General features: G+C 45.1%; 1 protein-coding gene across 1 annotated transcript in view; it reads left to right on the top strand.

The window, feature by feature from the left end:
• Nucleotides 1-22929, top strand: part of LOC121293307 (thyrotropin-releasing hormone-degrading ectoenzyme-like) — a 135251-nt gene extending 112322 nt beyond the window's left edge. Inside the window, exons 15-20 of the mRNA XM_041216220.1 lie at nucleotides 11-108; nucleotides 2551-2658; nucleotides 7699-7866; nucleotides 7963-8103; nucleotides 8236-8317; nucleotides 22574-22929. Coding sequence (XP_041072154.1) covers nucleotides 11-108; nucleotides 2551-2658; nucleotides 7699-7866; nucleotides 7963-8103; nucleotides 8236-8317; nucleotides 22574-22717 — 741 coding nt within the window. The 3' untranslated portion in view covers nucleotides 22718-22929. The remainder of the gene's footprint in view (nucleotides 1-10; nucleotides 109-2550; nucleotides 2659-7698; nucleotides 7867-7962; nucleotides 8104-8235; nucleotides 8318-22573) is intronic.
• The last annotated feature ends 3739 nt before the right edge of the window (nucleotides 22930-26668 follow it).

Genomic DNA, 26668 nt, shown 5'->3' with positions numbered 1-26668 from the left:
CTTCCTTTAGCAATATATTCTGCAGCAAGTTGCACCTGCGTACAACCTACTAGGATGGCCAGAGGATGCAGCAAACAGCTCTATTGTTCAAGCACCATACCAGACTGAGTTAAATCATTTACTTTATCAAGTTTTAAAAACTGATTATAGATACACTGGCTTTTCAGCAATTGATATATATTGGGGCATGATACGAACAGGGTCTCATGGTGGGCAATTAGAGATGGGCAATAATTACTAGCCTAGCCAGCGATGTCCGCATCCCGTGAACAAAAGAAAAAGTCAACAGTGCCATGCTAGTTCATCATTTTTCAATGCTGTTGAAAGGACATTAATTACACATGTCACTGTTGAACTCTAATAGTCAATGTCTGAGAAGTTTTTACTTTTTGTGGTTGAGTCTGCAACTGAAGTTGAATTACATAATTTAATTTTAACAGGTTGGTTGCACATTACTGCTCAGTTCCTAAATTAGTTTTGTCTTGGGTTTATTGTGCTAACAATTTGTCTAGTACCATTTGTCAATCACTAAATAACTCCCTGGAATTACTAAATATGAAATTAAGTGACCAGTTGCTAATCATGAGAGTGAATTTTTGCAAATGGTAACACTTTCAGACCAGTATTGCTTTTGGGAAAGGGTTCACTTTGTACTTAATCTGAAATGAAGCCTTTTGTGTTTACTTGCAGTGATTTTAGTTTATTCAATGAGAAACACTTTGGGTTTGGATATGTTTGCAGTGGTAGCCTTGTCCTCATCGAGCATAAGTTCCTCAACATCTATAATTGCAAATATGTAAAGCGTGAAGTCAAATATAAGGTTATTGTTATCCCCACCTTAGAATAAGATGATTTTGGTTTTAATACTTGTAATGCTTTAAAGGGGTTGAAGGTGTTCTCTCAACCCTGGCTGTTTGTTTCGGACTGCAAAAACCTGGGGACACCCTCAATGTAGATTACACAGTAAACCCTTGTCTGGTTAATGGCAAAAATGTACACCTTGTCCTTGTCTATCTGATGGCAGAGTGGACATCAAAATAGTGACAGTCAAATACCAGATTACATGTTGATATCAGAGGTGCCTGTCAAATTCTTGTCAACAGAGTTGGTATGTGTTTATGTTCTCTAAAGGCATATTGAGAATGTGTCCAGTCTGTGGTTATCGATATATAATACAGCCACAGGTCTGGCCTTCCCAAAGGACCCAGTATCAAGTCTCTCTGCCAAGGCTGAAGGGAAAGCTTGAATAAACAAATGCTCATTCCTACTTGATGGTGCTTTGGTATTACATTGCTATTCATCTTTCCCAATTGTAGCCTTTGCAATACCAGATTGTTTTGCTAAATTTGACTTTGAAGTTGCATGTAATCTCTAGAGTACAAATCTCATGATCTGATTCAGATATATTTGCATGTAGTCACGGTAAGGAAAGGTGCTGTGAATGCACTCCAAATTGTGGAAGCTTTGATCTTATCTGAGGAATGGTCAGAGTGTAAAAAAGACCTAATTGAAAATCAAATGCAATTTTGGAAATAAGATTTTATAGCAAGCTGGCTAACTATTGGTGAATAATACAACATAGTTAACATTGGGACTTATTACTGAACCTATTTGCAGTTGCAATGTGGTAGTAGCATAATGAGTCAGTAATGCAGTTATCTTGGTGGGTTCCTTGCTAATTGCTTATTGGAGCGCTTTCAGAAAGCAGGTGAGCACCTCCATTTAATGCTCCTCCCGGCCCCACAAAAATTGATCTCTGTGTAGCCTGACCTTAGTCACCCCAATTCCTCTCCCACTTTATCTAAGCTGCACTAAGCAGGTATACTCCAGACTGATGGCACTGGATTATTGGGGACCCCCCCCAAATCAAAAACTGAGCAGCTCAATGGTGAAAATTAGTCAGGTGTTAGATCGACTCCATTGGGAGACCCGTAGGCTCATTCCACCCAACAGAGTGTGAAAACCTACCTCAATCTCTTAAAATAGTTCTTCACACCACAAAAAGATTCTGACAGTTTTTAGAACCTACCTGGATGACCAGATTAATGGTTGTGGTCAGCTTAGTATTTTTCCTTGATGGTGTTTTTACACCTATTTAGGCTCAGTAATGTTTCTGTAAGAGTAACATGAGCTACTGTGATGATGTATTATTCTATTAGGGGCTACAACTATTCAATTGCCCTCATCAATTTAAAGAAAACAAAAAACTTACATTTCAGCTGTGGTTTGCATGAACCATCTCATTGCAACTTCATTAAAAAATAGAACGAGTAGAATTGCTGACAGCATTCATATTTCACCTTAAAGTAAGTAGCCGTGTCATGTGCAGTGTGCTGATGACAGCAGGAGCTTTGCAATAAAGGTATTGCCTGAATATGTTTGGCAGCAGGAATAGACGCCGCCGTGTTAAAAGCCGTTTTACCGTTGGTTAAAACTTCAAGATCTCTGACTAATGTGAGGCTCAGTTATCAGACGATCCATTGAAAATTAATCAGCAATTTGCAGCGGAGGAAAACTTTTTCATTGACTAGTTGTTTTCTTCTCAAACAGGGAGCTGCGTCGAAAGGTTATTATCTTGGCTTGTAAATTTGGCATTGCCCTCTGCCATGAGAAGGCTGTGTTGCTTCTTTCAGAATGGATGGCAAGCGATCATAACAGGTGCACATCTTAAAAATTGGGATTATCACCTTCGGTTTAAACAAATCTACGAATGCGCTTGCACGGAATGCTTACTCTTGTAAAGTATGACATGGCCAATCAAAAAGCACTTCTGTTTCAGCAGAAAATATCATTGAAATTATAATTGCATAAGAACAAGAGAAGTACGGGCAAGAGTAGGCCATTCGGCCCTTCGAACTCACTCATTCAATTAGATCATGATAACTCCATGGGCTGGATTTTACACAAACCCCCCACCCCCGCCGGGCTTGTTTTCAATTGGTGGGGTGGGGAGCATGTAAACTATGTCAGGTGGCTAGCCCAAAACCTTCCTGGCCAGCCCTGACCCAGTCCCCAAAATACGGGGGAATGGGTAAGGCATCCACTAACTCTTTTGCCCTTAGGCCTATTGCGGGCCTTAAGTGGCCAATTATTGCCCACTTAAGGCCCTCAAACTGCCTTCACTACCATAATACGCTGGGCAGTGGAAGGCCAGTGAGAGGCCATTTCTTAAACAACTTTATTTTAAAGGTGGGAAGGAGTGGTGGGGGGCACATCATTCAGGGTGCTCTGTGTGCAGCAAGGGCACCCCCAGCCCCAAGATGTTACCCACCCACTTTGTGCCTCCCTGTCTGGTCTCCAAAACCTTCCATCCCACCCTCTCCCTAGGGTGCCCAATCCCCCTCCCCAGCCTTAAAGGCCTGGAACTTACCTGGGTCTGGTCGCCATGATCTTCTTCCTGGGAACTTCTTGCTGTCCCAGCAGTGCCCACTTAGAGTACTGGCACTGCTAGGACCGCTGGCCAATCAGATTGTGCTGGCAGGGCTCTCGTGGGCGGGACTTCTTACTTTTGAGGGGTGGAAGCCTGACCCTCAGCTTGTTTACCCTGTCAGCAGCGTGTTATCACTGCGGGGGAGGGGGGGGCATTATTAATGTGGGACAGTTGGAACACACTTTACTTCTGGGGGTGGAGGGTGGTCTGATCAGTGCACACCCCTGTAAAATCCAGCCCCTGCTTTACTTTTGCTCGAAGTGGCTTTCTGCACTCCATGTTTCAGTCACTTTTTGGAACGATGAGCTAACTTCAAAGAAAAAGTATTGCAGGCAGTCTCAAAGGTATATTCCCTTGAAGGGGAAAGGTAGGACAACTAGATCCAGAGCACCCTGGATGACGAGAGAGATAGAGATGAAGATGAAAAGGAAGAAGTGCGCGTACGACTGATGTCAGATAGAAAATACAATGGAGAGTCAGGCTCAATATAGAAGGACCAGAGGACAAGTGAAAAAACCTAGTAAAAGCAAGGAGAGAGCATGAAAAGAGACTGGCAGCTAATATAAAAGGGAATCCCTAGGTCTTCTATAAGTATGTAAATAATAAAAAGGTGGTAAATGAAAGAGTAGGACCAATCAGGGATTTAAAAAAGGGGATTTGCATGTGGAGGCAGGACAAATAATGGAGGTATTAAATAAATATTTTGCACCTGTCTTTACAAAGGATGAAAATGCTACCCAGGCTGAGGTGAGAGAGGAGGTAATTGGTACACGAGAAGAATTTACAATTTAGAAGGAAGAGGTTTTAGAAAGGCTATCTTTACTTAAAATTGATAAGGTACCAGGACCGGATGAGCTGCATCCAAGGATACTGAGGGAAGTGAGAGTGGAAATTGCAAAGGCACTAGTGATAATCTTCCAGTCTTCCTTAGACACAGGGGTGGTGCCGGAGGACTGGAGAATAGCAAATGTTACACCCTTGTTCAAAAAGGGGTGCAAAGTTAAAGCCTCAGTGGTAGGGAAACTTGGAAACTATCTTCGGGACAAAATCAGTACTCACTTAACCAAATGTAGGATAAGTGTAAGCCAGCATGGATCCATTAATGGAAAACCATGTTTAACTGACTTGCTGGTGTTTTTTGAGGAGGTAACAGAGAAGGTTGATAAGGGCAAAGCTGTTGATGTGGTGAATATGGATTTTCAAAAGGCATTTGGTACAGTGCCACACAACAGACTTGTAAGCAAAATTCTAGGTCATGGAATGAATGGGAAAGTAGGCACCTGGGTAAGAAATTGGCTGAGTGACAGGAAACAGAGTAGTGATAAATGGTTGTTTTTCAGATTGGAGAAAGGTTTGTAGTAGAGTTCCCCAGGGGTGAGTGTTGGGACCCTTGCTCTTCCTGATATATATTAATGACCTAGACTGTGGTGTTCAGGGCATGATTTCAAAATTTGGAGATGATACAAAGATTGGAAACATTGTCAACTGTGATGAAGATAATCTTGAACTTCAAAAGGACATAGACATGTTGATGGATTGAGCAGACAAGTGACAGATGAAGTTCAATGTGGAGAAGTGTGAGGTGATTCATTTTGGCAGGAAGAATATGGAGAGATAGTACAAAATAAAGGGAGAAACTCTAAAGGAGGTGCAGAAACAGAGGGACTTTGGTGTATATGTACATAAGTCATTGAAGATGGCAGGGCATGTTGAGAGAGCAGTTAATAAAGTATACAGTATCTTAGGCTTTATTAATAGAGGTATTGAGTACAAGAGTAAGGAGGTCATGTTGAACTCGTGTAAGACACCAGTTAGGCCTCATTTGGAGTAATATGCCCAATCCTGGGTGCCATACTTGAGGAAGGATGTGAAGGCACTGGAGAGATTACGGAGAAGATTCTCAAGAATGATTCCAGGGATAAAGAACTGTAGAGCTATGAGGATAGATTGGAGAGGTTGGGACTGTTTTCCTTGGAGAAAAGAAGGCTGAGAGGAAACTTGATAGAGGTATTCAAGGTCCTGAGGACAGGGTAAGTAGTGAGAAACTGTTACCACCCAAAGGAGCATCAAGATCTAGAGGCCATAGATTCAAAATAATTGGCAAAAGGAGTAAAAGTGATGTGAGGAAAAATTTTTTCACCCAGAGGGTGATTGGAGTCTGGAATGAATGTTTTGAGAGGGTGGTGGAAGCAGGTTTGATTGAAGTGTTCAAAAAGGAATTGGATGGCTATCTGAAAAGAAAGAATGTGCAAGGTTATGGCAATAAGGCAGGGGAATGGGATTAGATAGAATATGCTTTCAGAGAGCCAGTGCAGATTCAATGGGCCAAATAGCCTCCTTGTGCACTGTAAAGATTATGTGAACTGTCCATTATTAATTATGCAGGACTTATTGATGCCAGGAAATATGCTAGAAACTGGTTGAAGGATGTTAAAGACATTGGGCTGGATTTTCGTGGAGTCATGGAGATGCCACAAGCCTTTAAAAATGGCCCACTCCCAGTGGCCCCTCATACTCCCACCCACTCCCAGTGGCCCTTATATTCCCCACCCACTTCCAGTGGCCCCTTATACCCTCCATGCCAACTCATATCACTTCCATGCACCCAATATACACTCTGTACAGAAAAAATGAATCCTATGGTAACAAGGGCACGCATGGAAAAGCTTTAAAGAAAAGCCATTCATAACTTTAAAAAAAATCACCCAGACCTTTAAAATATCAGTAGCTGAAACTATAAGCACTTGACACCAAAAGAGGAGCGTGCCTTTCAACAGTGTAAATTGGAAATTCAGATATGTTCTGCCCAAAAAGTTAGCACCATTAAAATAAATGGTCAAGAAATTGTCACCAGTGTATGCCTGTCATTGGTTTCTTCATTGGTAGAGTAGATTCAATAAAATTTAAACCAATTACATAAAAACATGTTTTGAAATCAACATTACCTTATGTTGACCAAAGCATTTGTGAGAGTCGCATTGGATATTGTTGCTCATACAGGGTTTCAGTCAAATTTACTTTCACTCAATTGTCCTCCAGTGCCTCTGTCAGCAATTTTTTGCCCAATAACTTTCCATCGTTTTGAACAGAAAATCATTAAGAAATAACCCTCTGGGTAGGACATGTGTAGGCAAGCTTTTGGCATTGTTCTAATTAGAAATACTTTTTTGAAGCAACAAAGAAGCAGCTGACTTTTATCTTTATTTTGTTTTGATTTCTGTAACCCTAATATTGTGGGGAGTATAATGTCCGTGTCTTACAAACTGCATCACTGCTATCGTTTGCTTCAAGTTTCTGCAATGTGCAGCCATCTCAGATTGATCTCATTGGGACAGTGGTAGGAACATTGTAATTGGCTTTGGACTGGAATCAAGGAATATGAAGTTAGTGCAGAAATGTGGCTCGAGATATTGGCTGGGATCTTTGACCTCTTGATAATCGGACGCCGGACATACCCCCCAAGATGTGCTATTGGGCCCCTTGAAAGTCCTAACACGCTGACTCTTGGAATTGCCTGGGAAGTTTGAACTTCCAATGGGTAATTTCCCTTCTCTACAGCACCCTCTGAAAAAGTCTCCAACTCTGAGTTGGAGTCGGAGACTAGGACAGTTTCAACGAACTTACCTGGATAGTTACCCAGGAAATGTTAGACAGATTAAATCCTCGTCTAACACCTGGACAACTATACCACTGACCGACCTCCTGACACCCCCAGCTGACCCGACCTGACTAGCCCCTGACTTTCCCTCCCCTGCAAGACCCGACCTGTCTCGCCCCCGACCTCCCTCATAATCCCTGATTTCCTCCTGATCTCCCTCTCTCACCAGGCGACTTTCCCTGACCCAAACCCATCCATCACCCTACCCACTTATCCACCATACCCCTTCACCCACTGTACTCCCCCCACCCACCACGCTCCATTAACCACCTTACTCCCCTTACCTACCCTTACACACTTACCTTCTCTCTGTAGGTTTTCAAAGAAGCCATGGGACATTTAAACTCTTTGCGTACTAGAATACGGCAGCTAGTGCCTTAAACAGGGGACGCAGATTCCTTCCACTGCTCTCTCTGAAGTTTCCTGCGCTGGCTGAGTTTTGCAGGATCCTCCATTAGAAGATTGCCCTGAGAATTGGAGGAAGCTAAGCATGTATTTTTTTGTCTATTCGGGGTAGGAAATAGGGATTCTGACCCTGAATGGAAGTTTTGGGCCATTACATTGAACATGATACCGTAAAATACCAATACTTTGTGTTTATGCATTTCAGAATACCACCAAATGTTAGAGACATTGCCTATTGCACTGGGATTTCCCTCATGGATGACAATGTCTGGGAATTCATCTTCAGCAAATACCAATCCTCAACTGCGGTTTCGGAGAAGAAAATTCTACTGGAGGCTTTAGCATGCAGCAAAAATACATTTTTGCTGAACAGGTTAATCAGCCACTAAACCGTTAAACAAAAAGGTCTTTTATCTTTTTAAAAAATGAAAATATTTTAAGTACCAATAGAACTGATTTTTCCTTTCAGGCTTCTTAATCTGTCACTGAACTCCCAATTGGTTCCTGACCAGAATACCATAGATGTTATTATTCATGTGGTTAAATATCCAAATGGACGTGATTTAGCCTGGAAATTTTTCCGGGATAAATGGGCCGTTTTTAATTCGAGGTAAACAAAAAAACACTTTTCAATGGAATGAGCAAATATATCATCTTGTTTTGAAAATGGAGTTGAAATAAAAATGCCAGGTTTAGGAAGTGAACATACATTATTAAGAATGCTTTATAATGTTTTTAACAGGTATGGTGAAGCTTTGTTTATGAACTCCAGACTCATCAAAGGTGTGACAGAGTTCCTGAGCACCGAAGCTGAACTAAAGGAGGTAAATGTTCCAACGCACATGAGGTTTTACCTGTTAGGACGTGATTCAAGTTATCACTCTTAAGAATTATAACATTCAAAAAAAGAAAATGCCCTTAAAAAATAAGCTGACATTAAAAGCTCACCTTTACACTATTTCTATTGATCCCAAGCTTCAGCAATAAATTGCCTCATGTCATTTATTTTAGAGCAATTCATACAATACACCAGAGGAGGAAAATCTTTCAAACAAAGAAGTTGGGGCTGAAATTCATTTGGGCCATTTTTTGAGCCTAAGTGGTGTGGTGACTGAGGGTAGAGCCCCTCATGCAGTCTATCAGGAGGTCACGTGATGTTCTGTTAAGGCTCTGATCAGGGAAACCTAAGCACGGGCAATCTGCGGGGTGAGGGGAAGTTGTGGCCGGATCAAAGTCCCAGCAGAGGAGGTGCAGTGGTAAAGGGGAGGAAAGGTGGTGGTAAAAATGGGGTGAATGGGATACTATGGAGATTTCTTTCATTCGTTCACGGGATGTGAGCGTCGCTGGCTAGGCAGAGCATTTATTGCCCATCCCTAATTGCCCTTGCTCTTACAGCACTTTTAAGAATCAAACACATTGATGTGGGTTTGGAGTCACATGTAGGCCAGACCAGGTAAGAACAGCAGATTTCCTTCCCTAAAAGATATTAGTGAACCAGATGGGTTTTTACAACAATTGACAATGGTTTCATGGTCATCATTAGACTCTTAGGGAAAAACTTTCCCCCTGTTGGGGTGGGGGGGGGGGTTGTGCGGGGGCGGGAGTGAACTCGATCAGCGCCCCCGACTGGGGCCGCGCTGCCATTTTACGTGGGCGGGCCAATTAAGGCCCGTCCAACATGCGGGCGAAAGAGTGCAGAAATCTCCCTGGCGCACAGAGGTGCCTCAGGGAGATCAGTTTGACATTTAAAACCTTGAAATAAAATAATTAAAAAACTTTTAAAACATGTCCCCTCATGTGTCACATGAACTGGGACATGTCAAAGAATTATTTTTAATAATTTTTATTGAATTTTAATACCCTTCATGAAACCCCATCCTGCCTTTAAGGTTGGACGGGCAGCTCGTTTGAGTGCTTTAATTAGTTCTTAACAGGAAATCTAAATGATGTGTGGTGATATCAGGATGCCTGCCTGACATCATCATGTGTCATTTTAGGTGTTGGTGAGTGGGCTTGCTGAGCAGAGAATTCAGCTCTAAATTCCAGACATTTATTAAATGCAAATCCCACCATCTGCTGTGGTGGGATTTGAACCCAGTTCCCCAGTCCTTGGGCCTCTGAAGTGCTAGTCTAGTGACAATACCACTACACCACCATTACCACCTTCCCCTATGGGGATTTTTCTTGCTTCACAGCAACAGTTATCACATCTGACAAAAAACCTATCTATCCCTGAGGAATTGTTAGCAGGCCCAGCACCAGCCTCTGTGCACCTCTATTCAATTTCCTTAACATAACGCGGTTGTTGCAAGCTTTGGGGAGCTAACAGGAGCTCCTAAATTATGGCCTGAACCAATATCAAGGGAGAGTTCTTTTATGTGTACTTTGGGTTCAGGACTTTGGGCCTTGAAACTGAGCCTTCTGGTCCCATTAAATGGGCGGACAAGATCCGATTTCTGCCCTGTTGACTTCTTCAAACAATTCCTAATTACGAATTTAACTTTTGGATTTGCAAGATCAAGGCAGATCTGTAGTTAAAAAGATTTGTCAAGAACACATTGTAATAATAACATAATTACCACCAATAATTTCAAGCTTAAAATGACATATATTTTGTGAATAAACAATATTTTCTCCTCAAATTTTATTTTCTGCCAAGGCTTCACATGGAATACACAGGAAAGAATTGCATGTATCACTATTCTAGCGTTACCAATTATTGGCCAAAGAGTGACAAACTTAAACATTCTGTGAGATTGATTGTTATAACCATGTGAGGCATCATATTGGAGGTTGTATATTCTGGGCAACTCTTAGTCTCCTGAGGCCCTCTGAAACGTTAAATGGAGTTCCTGGTTGGTCAAAAATACTACAATGATTTATAGCAGATTTAGTAGTGTAACACCTTTTGAAATGTCAAAGTAAAGTAGCAATATTCCCTTACCAACAGCAGAGTCTTCAGCAATAAATAACTCCCTTATTGTGATTAAAATCCCAGGGGTTCCACCTCAACATTTAATTAAACAGAAGGCAGTTATTGACTCATTAAAACTTAAAAGTTTTGACTTATTTTCAGAATCAATCTTAGCAAAATTATATTGTGAAGCAGCACTACCACAAAAAAGCTGCACAATTTTAAGATTCAGCTATTTAAGAAGAATTTTTAAAATCCATCTTGAATTGTGTAAGATTTTGGAATCCGCTCCTTGGCCTATGAAAGCTTTGAAGTGTATTGTATTATGTACGTTTATTTAGACTGATGCACATGAAAACTTTTTACCTTTAATAATGTGTAACCAGTAAAAGGCCATCTGGCAAATGATACCAAAAAATGGTCCTTTTACCAAAAGAAACTGAGGCACTTAACAAAATAAAAGCTTAGAAATTCTATGGGGAACTTAACAGTTTTTAAATATTTCATTTGCTTTAACCGTAATCTGCCATTTGTTTTTGTTGATCTGTTCTTTCATGATAAATGTGACCGCGTAATGTGCCCACCATGTAAATTTGATCAAGTTGGAGCAGAGGTCGTTCAGAATGATTAATGTAATTCAGATATTTCATGCAATTGATCCATTGTTGCTTCTTATTCGATGGAGCATATCAATTTGACAACATTCCAAACAGTTAAAACAAATTGAATTAAGAAGCAGCCACACCAGTCGATCGAAATTACCTCGTGGTGACGTTTATGGACAGGGATGAGAGAACTACTGAAATTCCTGTTCCCTTCCCATACTGCCTGTAATCAGTGTGTTTTTTTAAAAGGCAGATGTGTGTGTTTCTTGACCCCTGAAAGTGCTGACAATTTGAACGACCAGCAGCAAGCTTTTTGTGGGTTCAAACGAAGAGGATTATTTATTTATCCCTTCGCCCTGAAAGTATAAATATTATATTACTCTCATACACACACGCACGCTCGAGGAAAAATGCGGTTAAAGAGAATAATGCACCTCTGCAAATTATAAACAGAAGAATAGTTCATAATTGATGTGTTTGACTCATTTTGAGGAAAAAGCATGCATTACAGGCCCAGAGAAGAAGGTATTTTCATTCCTGAAAGCTAGTCTAAGTGGATTCAATAGCCAGAGTTGTATATCAGAACTGTTGCAGGATTCCCTTGAAGAGATGGATTTTCAGCAAGCCATGAAGTTAGTTATCTGTAAGGTGAAATTTTCCCTGAATTGCACTAAATGCGGTGGTGGGTGTGATAAAAGACTCTTTTTTTCCACCGGCTGCAAGGGTGGATTTTTGCACTGTATCATCTGCTTCCTATCTCACTAATTATTCAGCCACAGGAAATACGCTGTATCACTGGTGAGTGGCCTCTGAATCACCTGCCATGCTGTTACCTCACCATTTCCTCACTCAGGTGCCATATTCAAACTGCAGCCGCGCACACAGTTCTCAATGCTTACAGCCCAGGGCTGCTGCAGTGAAGACATGGCCCTGAAAGCCAAGAAGAGTTCAGCGACCTGACACTAGAATGCTTTTCTGTATCCCTGCTCTGGCTGTAGGAGGTCCAGCAATCTCACCACTCTGGCTTGGGATGTGGGTTGGCAGTGGTGGTCAGTACCAACGATGCACAGAAGAGGTCGGCTATCCAGTGCAGAAAGAGGATAAATGATCTCATCCGTGCTGCCAGGGTAAGGCAACCATCTCATCACTCTAAACTCACGCACTTACAAGCCCATCAGACATTCACTGGAATCTCACTCACTGCCAGCTCAAGGGACATCACCACTCACTCTCTCACACACACCCTCACATCAACATCTAGCCTCATCTCCTCTGGAGACTGCCTCCTCATCCCTCACCATCTTGAGGCCACTTGCACAGATCAACATGTGCCCCCACACATACCCTGGGTTACACCCCTTCTCCAAGCAAGGCCAGCTCTGCAGGCATTGAAAAGCCACCCCTGCCTTACCGCTATTCTGGTTGGTAGAGACCTGCCCGTGAGCTCCCCTAAAAGTGACGTGGTGCTGCTGCGAAGCCTGGCGCTGATGACTGCGACTGCTGCCCAAAGCAAGGTAGACAAACAAACCTCGGAGTCCCAAGCGAAGGGCAGGTTGCCAGCTACATGTCGCTTATGTACAATTATGAAACACTTTGGATTGCAGTCACACCGACATGAGCTCATGATCTGGTATGGGGGGATGATTCTAGTGAGCAGGGTTTATAATGAGATGCTAAAATATTGAAATTAGGTTCCTGATGTGTGGTGGCGGGAAATGTGACCCGCCATTGACGGGTGGAGTAGGCGATCGCAAACTGGTTTTACGATGACATGAAACCGATTTTTTGCGATCTCCCGATATTTTTCTGCAAACGGGAGGGGAAAATCCCAGCTGTAGTCTCATTACCTGGAGGTCACTTCTCTGTACAGGTGGACTTGAAAAGGAACAGGCGTGGTCATCTTACATTGGGCAGAATTTTCCCGTCGCTGTTCGGGGGCGGGACCTACACGCCGACGTGTAAAATGATGCGCGATGACATTAGGGGAACGTCCCACTGTCACCGCGCGCCATCGTGATATTTCGTTGGGCGGGTGCGCGATGATATTCGATGCGTGCCTGCCGTTAATTAACCAGTCACTTAAGGCCCTTGAGGCGTTAATTGACGGTGATTTTCCAGCGTCCTTGCAATCTTCAGGTTGTCACACGAGCGCAACGGGCGGGTAGGACACACTTCTATAAACCTGATCCACGGGCAGGATAAGAGGGTTCAGTGGGGTCGCGAGTGTGCTCTGTCAAATATTTATTTTTCAAAGTTACTGATACTTGCCTGTGTGATCTGCAGCACTTCAAAAAGCATCCCAGATGCTTGGACTGGACTCACCACCTTCAGGTCAGCACTCTGCAGTGAAGAATCTTTTTTGGGCCTGCAGGTTTCAGGAAGCCTTTCCCCAACCTGGGAATGGGTGTGGAACTCTCCACTGGAGGCACCTCCTCTGAGGAGGAAGGGAGAGCTAGAAGGGGGAGGAGGCCAGGAGTGCACATTTAGTCTCCAGAGGAGCTACCTTTGGGAGGACAGGCGCAGGCACAAGGGATGCAAGGCCATGAGGTAGTCCAAGGCAGAAGGTGCTGAAGAAGACGCCACTCTCCTGCTGCCAGGGTATACAGGCAGCGAAGCAGCTACCTCAATATGTCTGAGGTGCAGTGCCGAAGGAGGCTCTGCCTCTCAAGGGAGACAGTCAACTATATCTGTCAGATGATTGAGCCTGAGATCTCCCCTAACTGTGTGGATGGACACCCCATGCCAGTGGCTCTAAAGTCACAGCTACTCTCAACTTCTATGCATCTGGCACCTTCCAGGGGTCAGTGGGTGATCTTTGCGGTGTCTCCCAATCAGCTGTCCACACTTGTGTCAAGCAGGTTACAGATGCTCTGTTCAGCCGTGCATTGACCTTCATCCACTCCCGTTGGGACTAGGCAAGCCAGACACAGCGAGTCAGAGGCTTCACGGCCATTGCTGGCTTCCCCCGTGTCCAGGGTGCAATAGACTGTACACATGTGGCCATCAAGGCGCCAGGAGGTGAGCCCGGTGTCTTCTTCAACAGGAAGGGCTTCCACTCCATGAACGTGCAGATAGTGTGTGATCGCAGGATGCTGATTCTACAAGTCTGTGCAAGGTACCCAGGCAGCTCCCACTACGCCTACATCCTCAGACACTCCCAGGTTCCGAAGCTCTTCAGTGCTCCAGCCCGGCTGGATGGATGGCTGCTGGGTGACAAGGGCTATCCCCTCAGAAGGTGGCTCATGATGCCTCTCCACCATCCAAGAACAGAAGCTGAGCAGTGGTACAATAGGAGCCACGGCACCACAAGGGCTGTGGTGGAGAGAACCATTGGTCTTCTCAAGATGCGCTTCCGATGCCTGGACTGCTCAGGGGGCGCAATCCAGTACCCCCCAGATTGTGTGTCGCTGATAGTGGTTACATGCTGGTCTCTCCACAATCTTACGCTGGAAAGGGGGGGGAGGGGGCGCAGTGGACGATGAAGACGTCGACGCAGTGGCTGTGGCTTCACACGGAGAGCCCTCACAGCAGTGAGTCCCAGGATGAGCAAACACAGAGAAATGCTGAGGGGGTAGATGCTGACTTGGGCATATTGCAGGGAGGCAGGGACACCCGGGATGCTTTAATCCAATGAACCTTCAGCTAGCACACCATGTAGGGACCTCCAGGACGAGCCTGGACTGCAGGCTTTATACTTGATGCCTGAGTGCAAAATCTGCCTTGATAGGAACAGTAACTAAGGGCATTGTCAATAAAGCTGAAAGTCCCACAACTCATAACATTATTAGTAACCATCCACCTGCAGAAGAAAAGAGGCACCCTCTGCCCATGGTGACAGGTCTGAATTTAATATTACAACTAAAGAAACTTAAGAAAACAAACTGACAAAGGTGTTAAACATCACAACAGTTCATAAAGACCTATTTGCAGGCCAACACAAAAGCATCGGTGATAAACCCCTAGTGTACCTAAGGTGCCTTATGTTTACGTTTCCAGGTGCTGCGTCTTGGTGCTGCCCCATTGCTGGGAGTGGCTTGTGAGCCAGCCTGCTGACTCTGCTGTCCTGTTGGCCTCGATGACCTTGGCGGATGCCCTCTGGCCCGTGGAGCCTGTGCTGGCCCCGCCTGGGAGGGAGCTGCCAATTCCACAGCTGGCATCTCCCCAGTTGTTGCAGCCTCACCGGATGCAACGGTCACTGGGAGAGGGGCGGAGGAGCTACCGCCCTCATCCAGAGCACCCTGAGAGGTGCCTGCAGAGACGACAGGCAGCTGCTGCGCCGATGTGAGGTCGCTTTGGACCTCCCTGCTCATCGTGGATGGATGGGCACCGAGCTGGGAAACTTGGTGCCCACACCATCTCCCCCCCACACTAGCACTGACCAGTTGAGGTCAATGCCGATATGAGGACTTGCTTTTCCGAGTGCATCCCCAGGAAGCCCTATTGGTCTACTGGAAGAGTCTCCCCACAAGAGTCGCCACTCTCTCCATTGAGGATGCATGACGCTTGGACATGTGGCTCATTGCATTGGCGATCGTCCGCGTAGACTCCTCCACCATGGACGCCAAGCCAAGCATAGCCTCATGTATCTCCAGTAGATGCTCCTGCACACCCAGCCGTAGTTTCTACGTTTGCTGCGTTGTGGATGACTCCAGAGGCACATCATCAGGCACCAACTGAGCATATGCCTGGTCCCCTGCAGTCCTCCGACTGCTGGCGCCATGGGCACTCTCTGTCTCTGTCAGCTCCTCCAGCAACTGTGAAGTGCCCTCACCACTGTGCTCTGGGACACTTGCTGATGTTCTAATTCCCACCGAGGTGCTAGTATCTGCGCTGGTGCCTGCCTGGCAGAGATGGTTTGATGCTGGTGAGTCCGAGACTTTAGGGCCCTCAGGTGTGAGAGGGGGCCTCTGCTGCTCCTCCTCTTGGCCGTGCTCCGCTGATGCTGAAAGAAGAACAAGGGCATTTGATTAGTTAACAAGGAGACAATATCAATGTGTATCCCTGTCCCCCAGAATATTATGTGCTCATCCTTCCATAAGCAATGGTCATGCCATGTTGCAAACTTCAATCACTGAACATTCAGCAATGTCATGATTTTTGGGAGAACAATGGTGACCTCAGTGCTGGGCAAACATACCTGGCTGTAGCATCCTGGCCTCACCGACACAGGTGGACCTGGGCGCATGGCGCCTCTCCTGATCTTGGGCCTCCTGTTCGAACTGGCTAAACATCGCCACCTGGGCCAGCCCTCTACCAGCCCTCACCCGCTCGGTGGCATTATGTGCATTCTTCTCCTGAAAAGGAGAGATGAGCATTGATTAGTGCTACTTGTACCTGGATTCTCTTTGCGGACGGCCCACCCCAATCAGAGTGGGACATTGCAGGGCTCCAGTGCCTCCTCACTCCACTGCTGCTGAACACCCACACAAAGATGCCAGGCCTGTCCCGCACCCCTCCATCCCCATCCTTGGCCATATCCTGCCTACATCACATTAGGCACCACACAGTCTAACCTTCCATAGCAAGGAGACGCAAGTGAGCATTCTTCCGCAGCTGAGGCCATTCAGCTGTAGCTCCATTGACATGCTTGGAGTTGGGCCTCTGAAGCTTTTCTGCCACTCAAGCAACGCAAAAGCATGAATGTGCCACCAAGCACTCCAGAACTCATCACCCCTTGGGCGCAGTCTGCAAATTAATTGCATTTTAGGGGGGGTGCAGAACAATTGGTTGACTGGGCAAGTTTAGAATAACTTTGCAAAAGGCGGCCATGGCGCAGTCACTGGTGGAGGCACTCACAGCCCTTTGCATTGTCTATATTAAGATTTGGGCCAGTATCCCTCAATGTTCAAGCTAACAGTGCAGCCTTGCAGCGTGGGTTAGGAGAATGCCTGTGCCTGAGCTGAGAGCACAGCATACAGTCCAGTCGGCAAAGCTGCTGCCAATCAGTCAAATGGAGTGGGACGGAGGTGGTTGGCGTTTTGGACGGTCATGAAGCACACTACACACTAGCCATCCGAGTGGTGGCTTGCACTCTCAGGCAATGCGTTAAAGGGCTTTCAGTCTTAACCAAGAGAGGTTCTTAGGACACCTATGCTAACCCTGTGTCTCTCTCTCTTTGATCCTGTAGGAGGGGAACATCAGGATCATGGAGCCTGGTGATTTAGCAGTATGCCTCATGGCTTACAGGAAGAAGAAGAAGAGAGCAGCGCAGGCACCTGGCTCGGCAAAGAGAGGAGCATCTCCCTCAAGATGAAGGGACGGCAGGGCCTGTTCCACACAGTTCCTCGCAGTTGAAGATCCACAGAGAGCTGCTGCTCGTAGGCACTTCGCTTACCCAGGGTCTGTAGACGGCGCCTGTCAGTCCTGCAGACGACTGAGAATCAGTGTCACCAAAGACTGCACTTGTGTAGGGAACTGGTTGGTCACATATGCCACGTGCTGCAGGATTTGGCACCACGGGAACATGGAGGGCATCGACTGCTAGTGGCCGTGAAAGTGACAGCAGCGCTGAATTTTAATGCCAATGGCTTCTTCCAGGGTTCCACAGGTGACCTGTGTGGGATTTCACAAGCCTCCACACACAAGTGTGTCCAGGAGGTCACGGGCACCATCTTCACGAAGGCACAGAACTTTGTGCATTTCAACTGGTGTCAAGAAAACCTGGAAGCAAGAGCATTGCGGCTTGCGCAGATCTCAGGTTTTCCACAGCTGCAGGGTGCCATTGACTGCACTCATGTGGCACTTAGATCTCCGTGGCAACAAGCAGTCAACTACATCAACTGAAAGGGCTTCAACTCGCTGGATGTTCAGCTGGTCTGCGACCACCGCAAATGCATCCTACAGGTCTGTGCACAGTTCCCAGGGAGTGACCACAACTCCCACACCCTTAACAGGTCTCGGATCCCTGACATCTTCCAAGGTCCACAGAGACTGCAGGAATGGCTCCTCGGGGACAAGGGCTACCCACAGAGGACATGGCTGATGACACTGATGTGGCAGCCTCAGACTGCAGCAGAGTGACAGCATAACGAGGCTGAAGCCGTGACCTGCACTCGGGATGCCCTCAAAGCTGCAAGATTTGTTGAGGATGATGACGAGATGGAGTGAGGACAGTCCTGACATCCTCACCTTGCATCTGTGAATGTTTGACTCCTGTGTGGTTGATGGCAGCGTACTAGGCCTCACTACTCAGGCTCATATGGAGACGCAGCGGAGGCCCTAATAGTCACTAGATTCCAGGAGGATGATGATGATGTGGAGTGAGGACACTCCATAGGTCTTCACATAGCCTCTGTGAATGTCTGACTCCTGTCTGGCTGAGGGCAACTCGTTTGCGCTCTGTGATCAGGGTCATATCATGGAGACGTAGCCATGAACCTTTAAATGTACCTAATCCTTTGTCAACTGTTAGTACCTGTCCCCTTCAGGACCACACCGTCACTGGACACAGGTGCTGAAGAGATGGGGGGCCAGCCCCACCTCAAAGGTGCTGAGAGCACACAGAATGAGGAACTCTGTGACACCTGCCCATGACATTCTGGCAGCGATGACCAGCACCATCAAGATGTAGGCATCGCGAATGTGTCCAGTGAGTGTGCAGCTGGACCAACACTTTGATCTGAAGGTTACACACTGCACATGGAAGAGGTCATGTACTGTGAGACACCTGCCTTTATCTTGTGCAGGAACCAGGGTTTCACATCTGAGTGACACGAGCACTGATCATCATAAGAAGGAGCCATAAGGAAGGAAACATTCTTGGGAGTTTATTTACAGTGGTGAACATTGTGTTATTATGTTATGTTACAGCGCTCTGCTCCCAGGTCACATAATTGGGGCTTTTGTGCCATTTTATTTATGCAGGTGCACTGGACTTGCCCTTGGCTCAAAGATCTTCAAAACGCCGGATTGCGCGCATGTTACACTCAATTTGTGAAATGAAATGGACAGTTTTTTATTAAATTCATTGATGGGATGTGGACTTGGCTGACTAGGCCAGCATTTATTGCCCATCCTTAATAGATCTTCTCAAAGGTGAATAGGGATGGGCAACACATGCTGGTCAAGTCAGCGACACCCACATTCCAGCACTGAATAAAACAACAATGAACTGGGCAAACCCATTGCTTGGATCATGAAGAAGGCAGTTTGACTGCTCATTTCATGAAATGACCAGTGCTATGTACGAGTTTTAAAATCTAATTTATGGAATTGTTGCCCAAGCCTGTTGAATGTACAAGTTTAACATCATGTATTAACTTGTTCAATAACAGCATGAACATTGTAAATTTGTGAAAGCAAGTTTGTCAACAAAGGCACAAATGGTGGTTGGTGGAAGGTGTAAAATTTAATATGTAAGATCAAAGTTGCCAGATGAGTTCCTCAACAGAATCTTGACAGCCAGTGAGGAAGAAGAATGGGAAAGACATCTTGAGGAGAACATGGAAAATCCTGATCCTGAACTGATCCCTGGACCATCCTCCTTGGACAACCCTGAGCTGGCCCCAGAATCATCCACCATAGACGATTCCGAGACAGCCACTGGACCATCCAACATGAAAGATCCTGAGTGAGTCCCAGAACCATCCACCGTAAATGATCCTGAGTTGGCTCCGGACCACTCAATGTGAACAATCCTGAGCCAGCCCACGAATCATTCAACATGGTCTTTCCTGAGACAGCCCCAGGACCATCCCACATGAATGACCCTGAGCAGGCCTTTGCATCATCTACTACAGATGACCCTAATTCTGATGAAGAACTTAATTCTGCCCGACGTGCAAGGAAGGTGACACACCAGGCATTACACAGAAGCCAAGCAGATGGTGGCACGCAGCACTGGGTCACTTCAGGCTGTTAGTGTTGGAGACAATGTGGCTGTCCCAGTGTCAGCATTTGACAGCAGCAAAGGTGACTCACCAAATGTTCTAGGTGTGGTACTAGCAGCAATGGGACGGGCTACACCATGGAACAGCTAAGGGGATTGTGAAAGGAAAACTTGTCAGGTATCAGTTTGAATTTGTGCAGTACAGCGGACTGAGTGCAGAAGACATTCCACCAGAATAACCCAGCCTTGGTGAGATTGTATGTGCTCAAAGTGTTTGTGGTGGACAAGACTTCCAGAGATGTTACTGCAGGAATAACTGATTATCAAGACGATGTTCCTGCTTGAAAGCAGGTCTCTGCAGTGCCTGTCACAGCCACAAGTCATGTGAGAACATTGACCAGTGCTGACACTGCTAGCATATTAAATATGTATGAGTTGTATTTATGCTGTTTTTGTAAACATTGCTGTATAAGCTATCTGAATGGTTTGGGTGTGATCCTGAATGAAATATAACAGAACATAAACCAATGCATTTGAAATGTTTGGATGTCACAATGAATCTGAAATGTACATTGAATAAAGGCACATTGTGCATGTATGAATTGTTTCTTTACTTGTCTTTGCTGTTTTGTAATAATTGATGAATACATCTGAATGGTTTGGATATACTGTTGGTTGAAACTAAGAGGACAGTAAACAGAGTTAAGCATATTATACATTTATGAATTAAATTTTATTTTTCATTCATAACGGTCGGCCATTTCATGAACTGGACAAGTTTTCCAATGCCCATTTCATAAACTGGATGGTCAAACTGCCAGTTTCATGAACTGTGCAGGTAGAAATGAGCAATTTGACTGGCCATTTCATGAAATGGGCAGTTTCACAAATTGGGTGTGACACCACCTCCCGGTCCACGCATGCATTGAAGCTCTCGAGGCCTGATGGGACTTGGAGTTCCCGGTGCTGATAAGTCTCTTGACAGTGTGCAGGCTTTCACCCTGGGGTCTGAAAAAGACCCTTTCAGGTCAGGAAACCTCTTCCGGATGAACTCAGGATATGGGTATTGACACTTATTACTCTGGAAGGGTGTCCATTTGTCCTTTTGAGACAGTGTGTCGTTTAAATCCACAGACCAAGTCCGGTGTCTGTCAGCGGACATCTTTTGCAGCATTCTTATGTCCATTTTTAAAAGAAAAGTTAGTTCCAGAAGATTCCAAATTGACTACAGTTCATGTCTTAAAAGTTATGGATAGGACTTGCTTCTAATATGCATGACATAAAAACTATTCTTAATTGGCATTACAACAGAAAGCAACCGTTTATTGCAATGCTTCAGCCCCAACTCCAGAAACACCAAAGGGGGGTCATTTTCAGTTGCCACCAGCTAACTGCCTCATCTGTAGTTGATAATCAGGGCATCTCACCTGCCTCTTTGGTACAGTTCTGAAGCAAGCCTGGAAATAGGTAGCCAGCAAGCCCACATGCCCTGGGGGTGGTGGGGGGGGTGGGGGCAGTACTGTCTACAAATACATATTGAGGTCCTACATAAGTTGCAAGACAGCATTTGCAGTTTTCAGATACAGATGGACAGAGTGTGCCATGTTATTTGTACCAGGTGGTGAGCAGACTAACCATAGCCCTTAAAAGGATTGCTTAAGCAAAGGCTGCAGAGGGACCACCCATTCGCAACCTGCATACAAATGAGTCCCGAACCTGAAAGTGGTGCGAGGTGCCCAATGCTAGCTTTGGGCAAACAGCACAGCCACTCCTGCCAGCTCTGTGCCCATTTCAGGTAGAGGTTTAAACCTCCTCCCCCCCCCCCACCCCCCCCCCACTTCTGTTTTGTTTTACAGTTATTCACAGGCTGGATTTTCAATCAGGCATTGGGAACTGAAAATGGGGCCTGGTTCTGGGTCCCAACCCTGTTTGGTGTGTTTCAGACATGCCCCCTGGGACCTTCAATTTGCAGTCAATTAAAGGCGGGCGAGTGGGCTAGCTGTCCAATCAGGCTCAGCAGGCAGGCTCCTGATGCTGCCAAGGCAATGGAAGGCCCTCTGGCACTCAAAAGATTGGCAGCCCCACCAGCCAAGGTGGGAGCTACCGATCTGAAGATGGCGAGAGGGAGAAGGCCAGGTGATTCAATGTTTTAAAATGGCCACAGCTGCCTGACCATGAATCTCGAGAGGCAGCCTTTCCAGGGATGGCCAGTGACCCAGCAGCTGTTTTGGGGTACATGAGGGGTGTTCTCTTGTGTGATTCATGGGGCCTCCTCTCCCCCAACCTTACTTCCCATCATGTTGACCTAAAATGATCTAGGCCGATGTGTGCCGCTCGCGTTGCCAACTCCAAATCCCAGTGGGAGCAGTAATTGGCCAGAATTCCCACTGGGGAATGGCGGGCAGCTGATCTGACCCCCTATCGCCCTCATTGAAATTGGCTGGGGGTAGGAATCATGGTGGCGAATGAGCACAGGGGGCCAGCGGTGCAAAGCTGCCCGTCCACCTGCCTCCAACCTGGAACCCGCGCTAATCTAAAAACCCCAGCCCATAACTCGGATAAATCCAGCTCAAAATAACTTTGCAAGATACAAACAAAGTGGCAGGTAAGATGACAGGTACATTTTGTTTAATGTGCCAATCCATAAAAGACATCATCGCAAGCTGGGCTATTCTACTGCACAGCAAGCATTTTCCAATTTCAATCTACTTATAAAACACTTTCTATTTTACAGCTGAAGGCGTTTATAAAGAAAGTCGGAGAGGGAACAGATGCCTCGTTCGCACAAGCCATTGAAATTGTGGAAGCAAATGTTCGATGGCACGGTCTCCTTGAAGACGAGCTGTTTCAATGGCTCAGGAAATCCCTGAACAGTTAGTTTGTAACACTTCTAAATATTGAAAGCATGAAGTACTTTGATGCATTTGTATTATTTAAAAATTCTCTACTTTTGCGAGAAAGGGGAAGAAGACCCGCACTGCAGATTTTGTACTGGTTCTTTTTCTGCAGATTATACCATTCCTTCCTAGTGGCGGGGGAAAGATTGGAAAAAAAAATCTGCTTTAAAAATTAGACATGGCTTCATGGGACAAAGAATGTTTTTACAACTAGTGCATGTTATTAACAGTCAGTGAAAAAAGATATGAATTGAGATGTATTCTATGCATGGTTATTTTATCCCTTCTGTATTCCAGCATGCTAGCTTTCAAAATTTTAAATTTTGTGTATTTGCAAATGCTCTTGTACCGACAAATGGTAATCTTATGCAAATGTTTTAAAGCACAATGACTGTTATGGACAATCAATGTGGAAAATTGGACACTGGAATCAATTTTTTCAACCTACAGAAATACACACGTGCTTAAGACCATGATAATTGGAAGTTCAACCCAATTTTTCTTTCAAACATAAGTACAATTCGAGAAGCATTCCACAGAACGCTGACAAACAGAAATAATTTTAATTTAGCCCATTTCATGTTATTAATATTGTAGATTTTCTAAATGAAAACCTATAGCATATGTATTTTAAATAAAACTACGGCATTTTGAGTCAAATAAAATTTTGTACAGTAACCTAACACATGACGGTTTTAAGTTTATTTAAGATGCTTTTTCCCACTGCATCGCCCTTCATGCTGGTTTAAGTTTCCACACAATAATGCCTGCCTTCACGGCTTCTCGCAATTCACCATTACTTATGTGTAAACACTGACAATGAGCATAAACATATTATTGACCCCATTCTAGCCTCAGGCCAATCATGTTTTTGCTCAATGTTTGTACCTGTAAACTCCTAGATAGAATTATTGGAATGTAAGCTGGGGTGGGAATAAAAAAAATAGCTAAAAATGCTGCAAATCTGAAGGGGGGAAAGCAAAGTGTTAGAAAAATACAGCAAGTCTGTCAGCATCTAGAGAGAGAAAGGACAAGCTAACATAACATTTTGGGTGTAAACCTTTCATTAAAACACAGACAGTGAAGTTCCTTGCCAGTTGTCTTGCTGAAGCAAGGGATGCTGAAATAATTCACCAGGCTTAATATCAGTTAGCTCAGCTACTACCAACAGGTAGATACTGCTCATTTATTGGGTGTGATGTGTGTGCAATGCTAACAAATTTAAGAGTGAGCCAGCTCTCTCCAGATCTGTGCATGTGTTTGCAGTTGCTATGTTTTGTCAGGCAACACGACCCACTCAGTAAGATAGGTTTTTTTTTTAAACCTTCCTGTGTAGCTAGGGGAAACAAATGGCTCTACAGTCATCAAGCTCATCTTACCCCCTACCCCATCGCTCACTATCGCCTGCTCCAGCTTCTCTCCTGGGGCTTAACTGCCAGCGAGGCAAGTGGCCCGACGATTGGCATCTTCAATCCATGAGCTCCCTGTGGATGCACAAGGCAGTGACAGCTCATGCAGAGCATGCTAATCAGGCCCCTGGCCTAACTTCAAACCTGCCTCAGGCCTGTGCAGCACCAAGAACGGACCTGAAAACAGGCCCAAGCAAATTACCACCCCAAACTATTGAGCCATTCTGGCCTGTGAAACTCACTGAATAAATTTGCTGAAGCTTTGGTTACATATTATACTGACCGAACTAAAGTGACATTTTGATGAAAGATGAATGTGTGGCAAGAGCAATGTAATATTGTCGAATTAGATTCATTTTCTGGCAGCAGAGAGCAGTGGAAAACGAGCAAATTGTGTTTCTTTTGTAACGATTGATATTATTCAACTTCATGCACCACTTTGAATGTGAAGAGGAAAAACAATTGAGAACCCCCTAGATAATTTAATACGGAGAAAATGAGTTGTCAATTCATTTTGACATTTTTCTCGGTTATTTCTTTTGAAAAACAGAAATAATGGGCTGAATTTTTCTGCCCCATTAAGACAAGATTGGAGATGGGGGGTGGTGGTTACTGTGTGGGATGGCTTCTGGACAAATTCCCACCTCCGGGAGCGGTCTTTCCCTGGAGTGGTCTAGGGCCATGCACGCTTCGCTGCCTACTCCACAGAGGCACATGGCCAATTAGGGGCAATTCACTTGGAACCATTTTGCAATCCAGCTCTGGTGTTTTGCCAACACCAGAGCAGCGACGCCCCCACCCCCACTACCTCGTTACCCCCCCACCCCAAACCTCTGTATGTGGAGGCTGATAGGTCATTGGTGGCAGCATCCTGGCAGCAGGATGGAGGGGAGGCCATTGATTTTCCTTTAAATCCCCCTCTCCTGGAACCACGGTGATTATTGAACCACCACCATGGCGGCAGCCCATCATGTGGACTGGGTTCCCACCTCCACAGTGATAGCCTGGCCGCTGTGGTCATATTTACTTTAAACAATTTTAGACGCTTAAAGAGGGCATCTCTTTAAGGACAAGGGCAGCAGATACATGGGAACGCCACCTGGAAGCTCCCCTCAAAACCACTCACCACCCTGACTTGGAAATATATCGCCGTTCCTTCACTGTCGCTGGGTCAGAATCCTGGAACTCTCTCCCTAACAGCACTGTGGGTGTACCTACACCACAGGCACTGCAGCGGTTCAAGAAGGCAACTCATCACCACCTTCTCAAGGGCAATTAGGGATGTGCCTTGCCCGTGTTGCCCACATCCCGTAAATTAATAAAAACAAATCTCCATCTTGAGGCATCGCCAATCTTTCCCGGTGGGTGTACCAGCCTCCCAGGGTCTTGGGAGCTCTAACTGGTCTTTTTGTCCATACAGCCTGTCCACGGCCCCCAGTTGGACAGGGCCCTGGGAGCCAGCCTGTTAATTGACCATCTCCGGGAAAATGGTGCAGGTGGGTGGGACTCGGACATTACTGGAGTCGAAACCTCCAGTATGTCCCGACGTCAAGGTCCTGACACCCGCTGGGAAATTCAACCCAATATCTTTTGATTGTTTTCTCAACACACAAGACAGTATGAAACTTCCTGTGCTTTATTCATTTATAGGGATAATAAATAAATCAAATAAATTAAATAAACTTAAGATTGAATTTAACTTCAGCAGCAATCATTCGCTAGGTTCTGATGCCACTTGGTATTTGAAGGTACTGGTAAAGCCATACTTACCATCATATAGTTTAAATCTAGATCAATATTGCACAAAGAATGTAAACAATCTGTTGATTAATAAGCTAAACAACTGGTGACCTGGGAGCTGTGAAATAAAGAGCAAATGAACATTTTAATTGCTATGTTGCTGTGAATTCCCAGCATTGTATTGCTCTCTATCTATTATGCCATGGTCAATATTATGGACTAAAGGGTATCCTAATCAGTTACAAATGCACAAAAACAGTTGAAAAGCAAATATCTTAGGAGGAACATTGACCTTAGGTGGCCTTCAAAGTTGCCTTGAAGGAGATGATAAAAAGACATAAAAATTTGCATTTTAAATTAAACATATTTTGACTACAATTGTTGGGGTAGTGTGGTGGGTGTATAACAGGCAGCCAATGTTTTCCTGTCCAGTTTGAATCCCAATTTCAACCTTGAAGATCAAGGTGAGGAAACAAGTTTGAGGATATTCAATTTAATTCCAGCTTAATTGTTCTGAGCACCGCATACACCTGAATCCTGAGAAAGGTATGTATAATCTTCTGTGGCGTTACATTGGGTGGGGAGGGGGTGTGGGTGGAAGGGGGTGCTAGGGAAGCGGTGGGGGTGGGGTTGGAGCTTAGACAGATTTAGTCTCCATATGAAGCGGAGTTGGGGGAAGAGGAATAATCAGACCAAGGTAGATGTAATTTAGTCCCCATTCTTAAATCATACGTTTTGATGGAACATTTTGATCTTGAATTGACTTGAAAGATAAGAAACAGT

This window comes from Carcharodon carcharias, chromosome 21, assembly GCF_017639515.1.
Source record: "Carcharodon carcharias isolate sCarCar2 chromosome 21, sCarCar2.pri, whole genome shotgun sequence".
NCBI classification, from domain to species: Eukaryota; Metazoa; Chordata; class Chondrichthyes; order Lamniformes; family Lamnidae; genus Carcharodon; species Carcharodon carcharias.
Note: the sequence above shows the minus strand (reverse complement) of the source record. Positions and strands in the feature narration are given on the sequence as shown.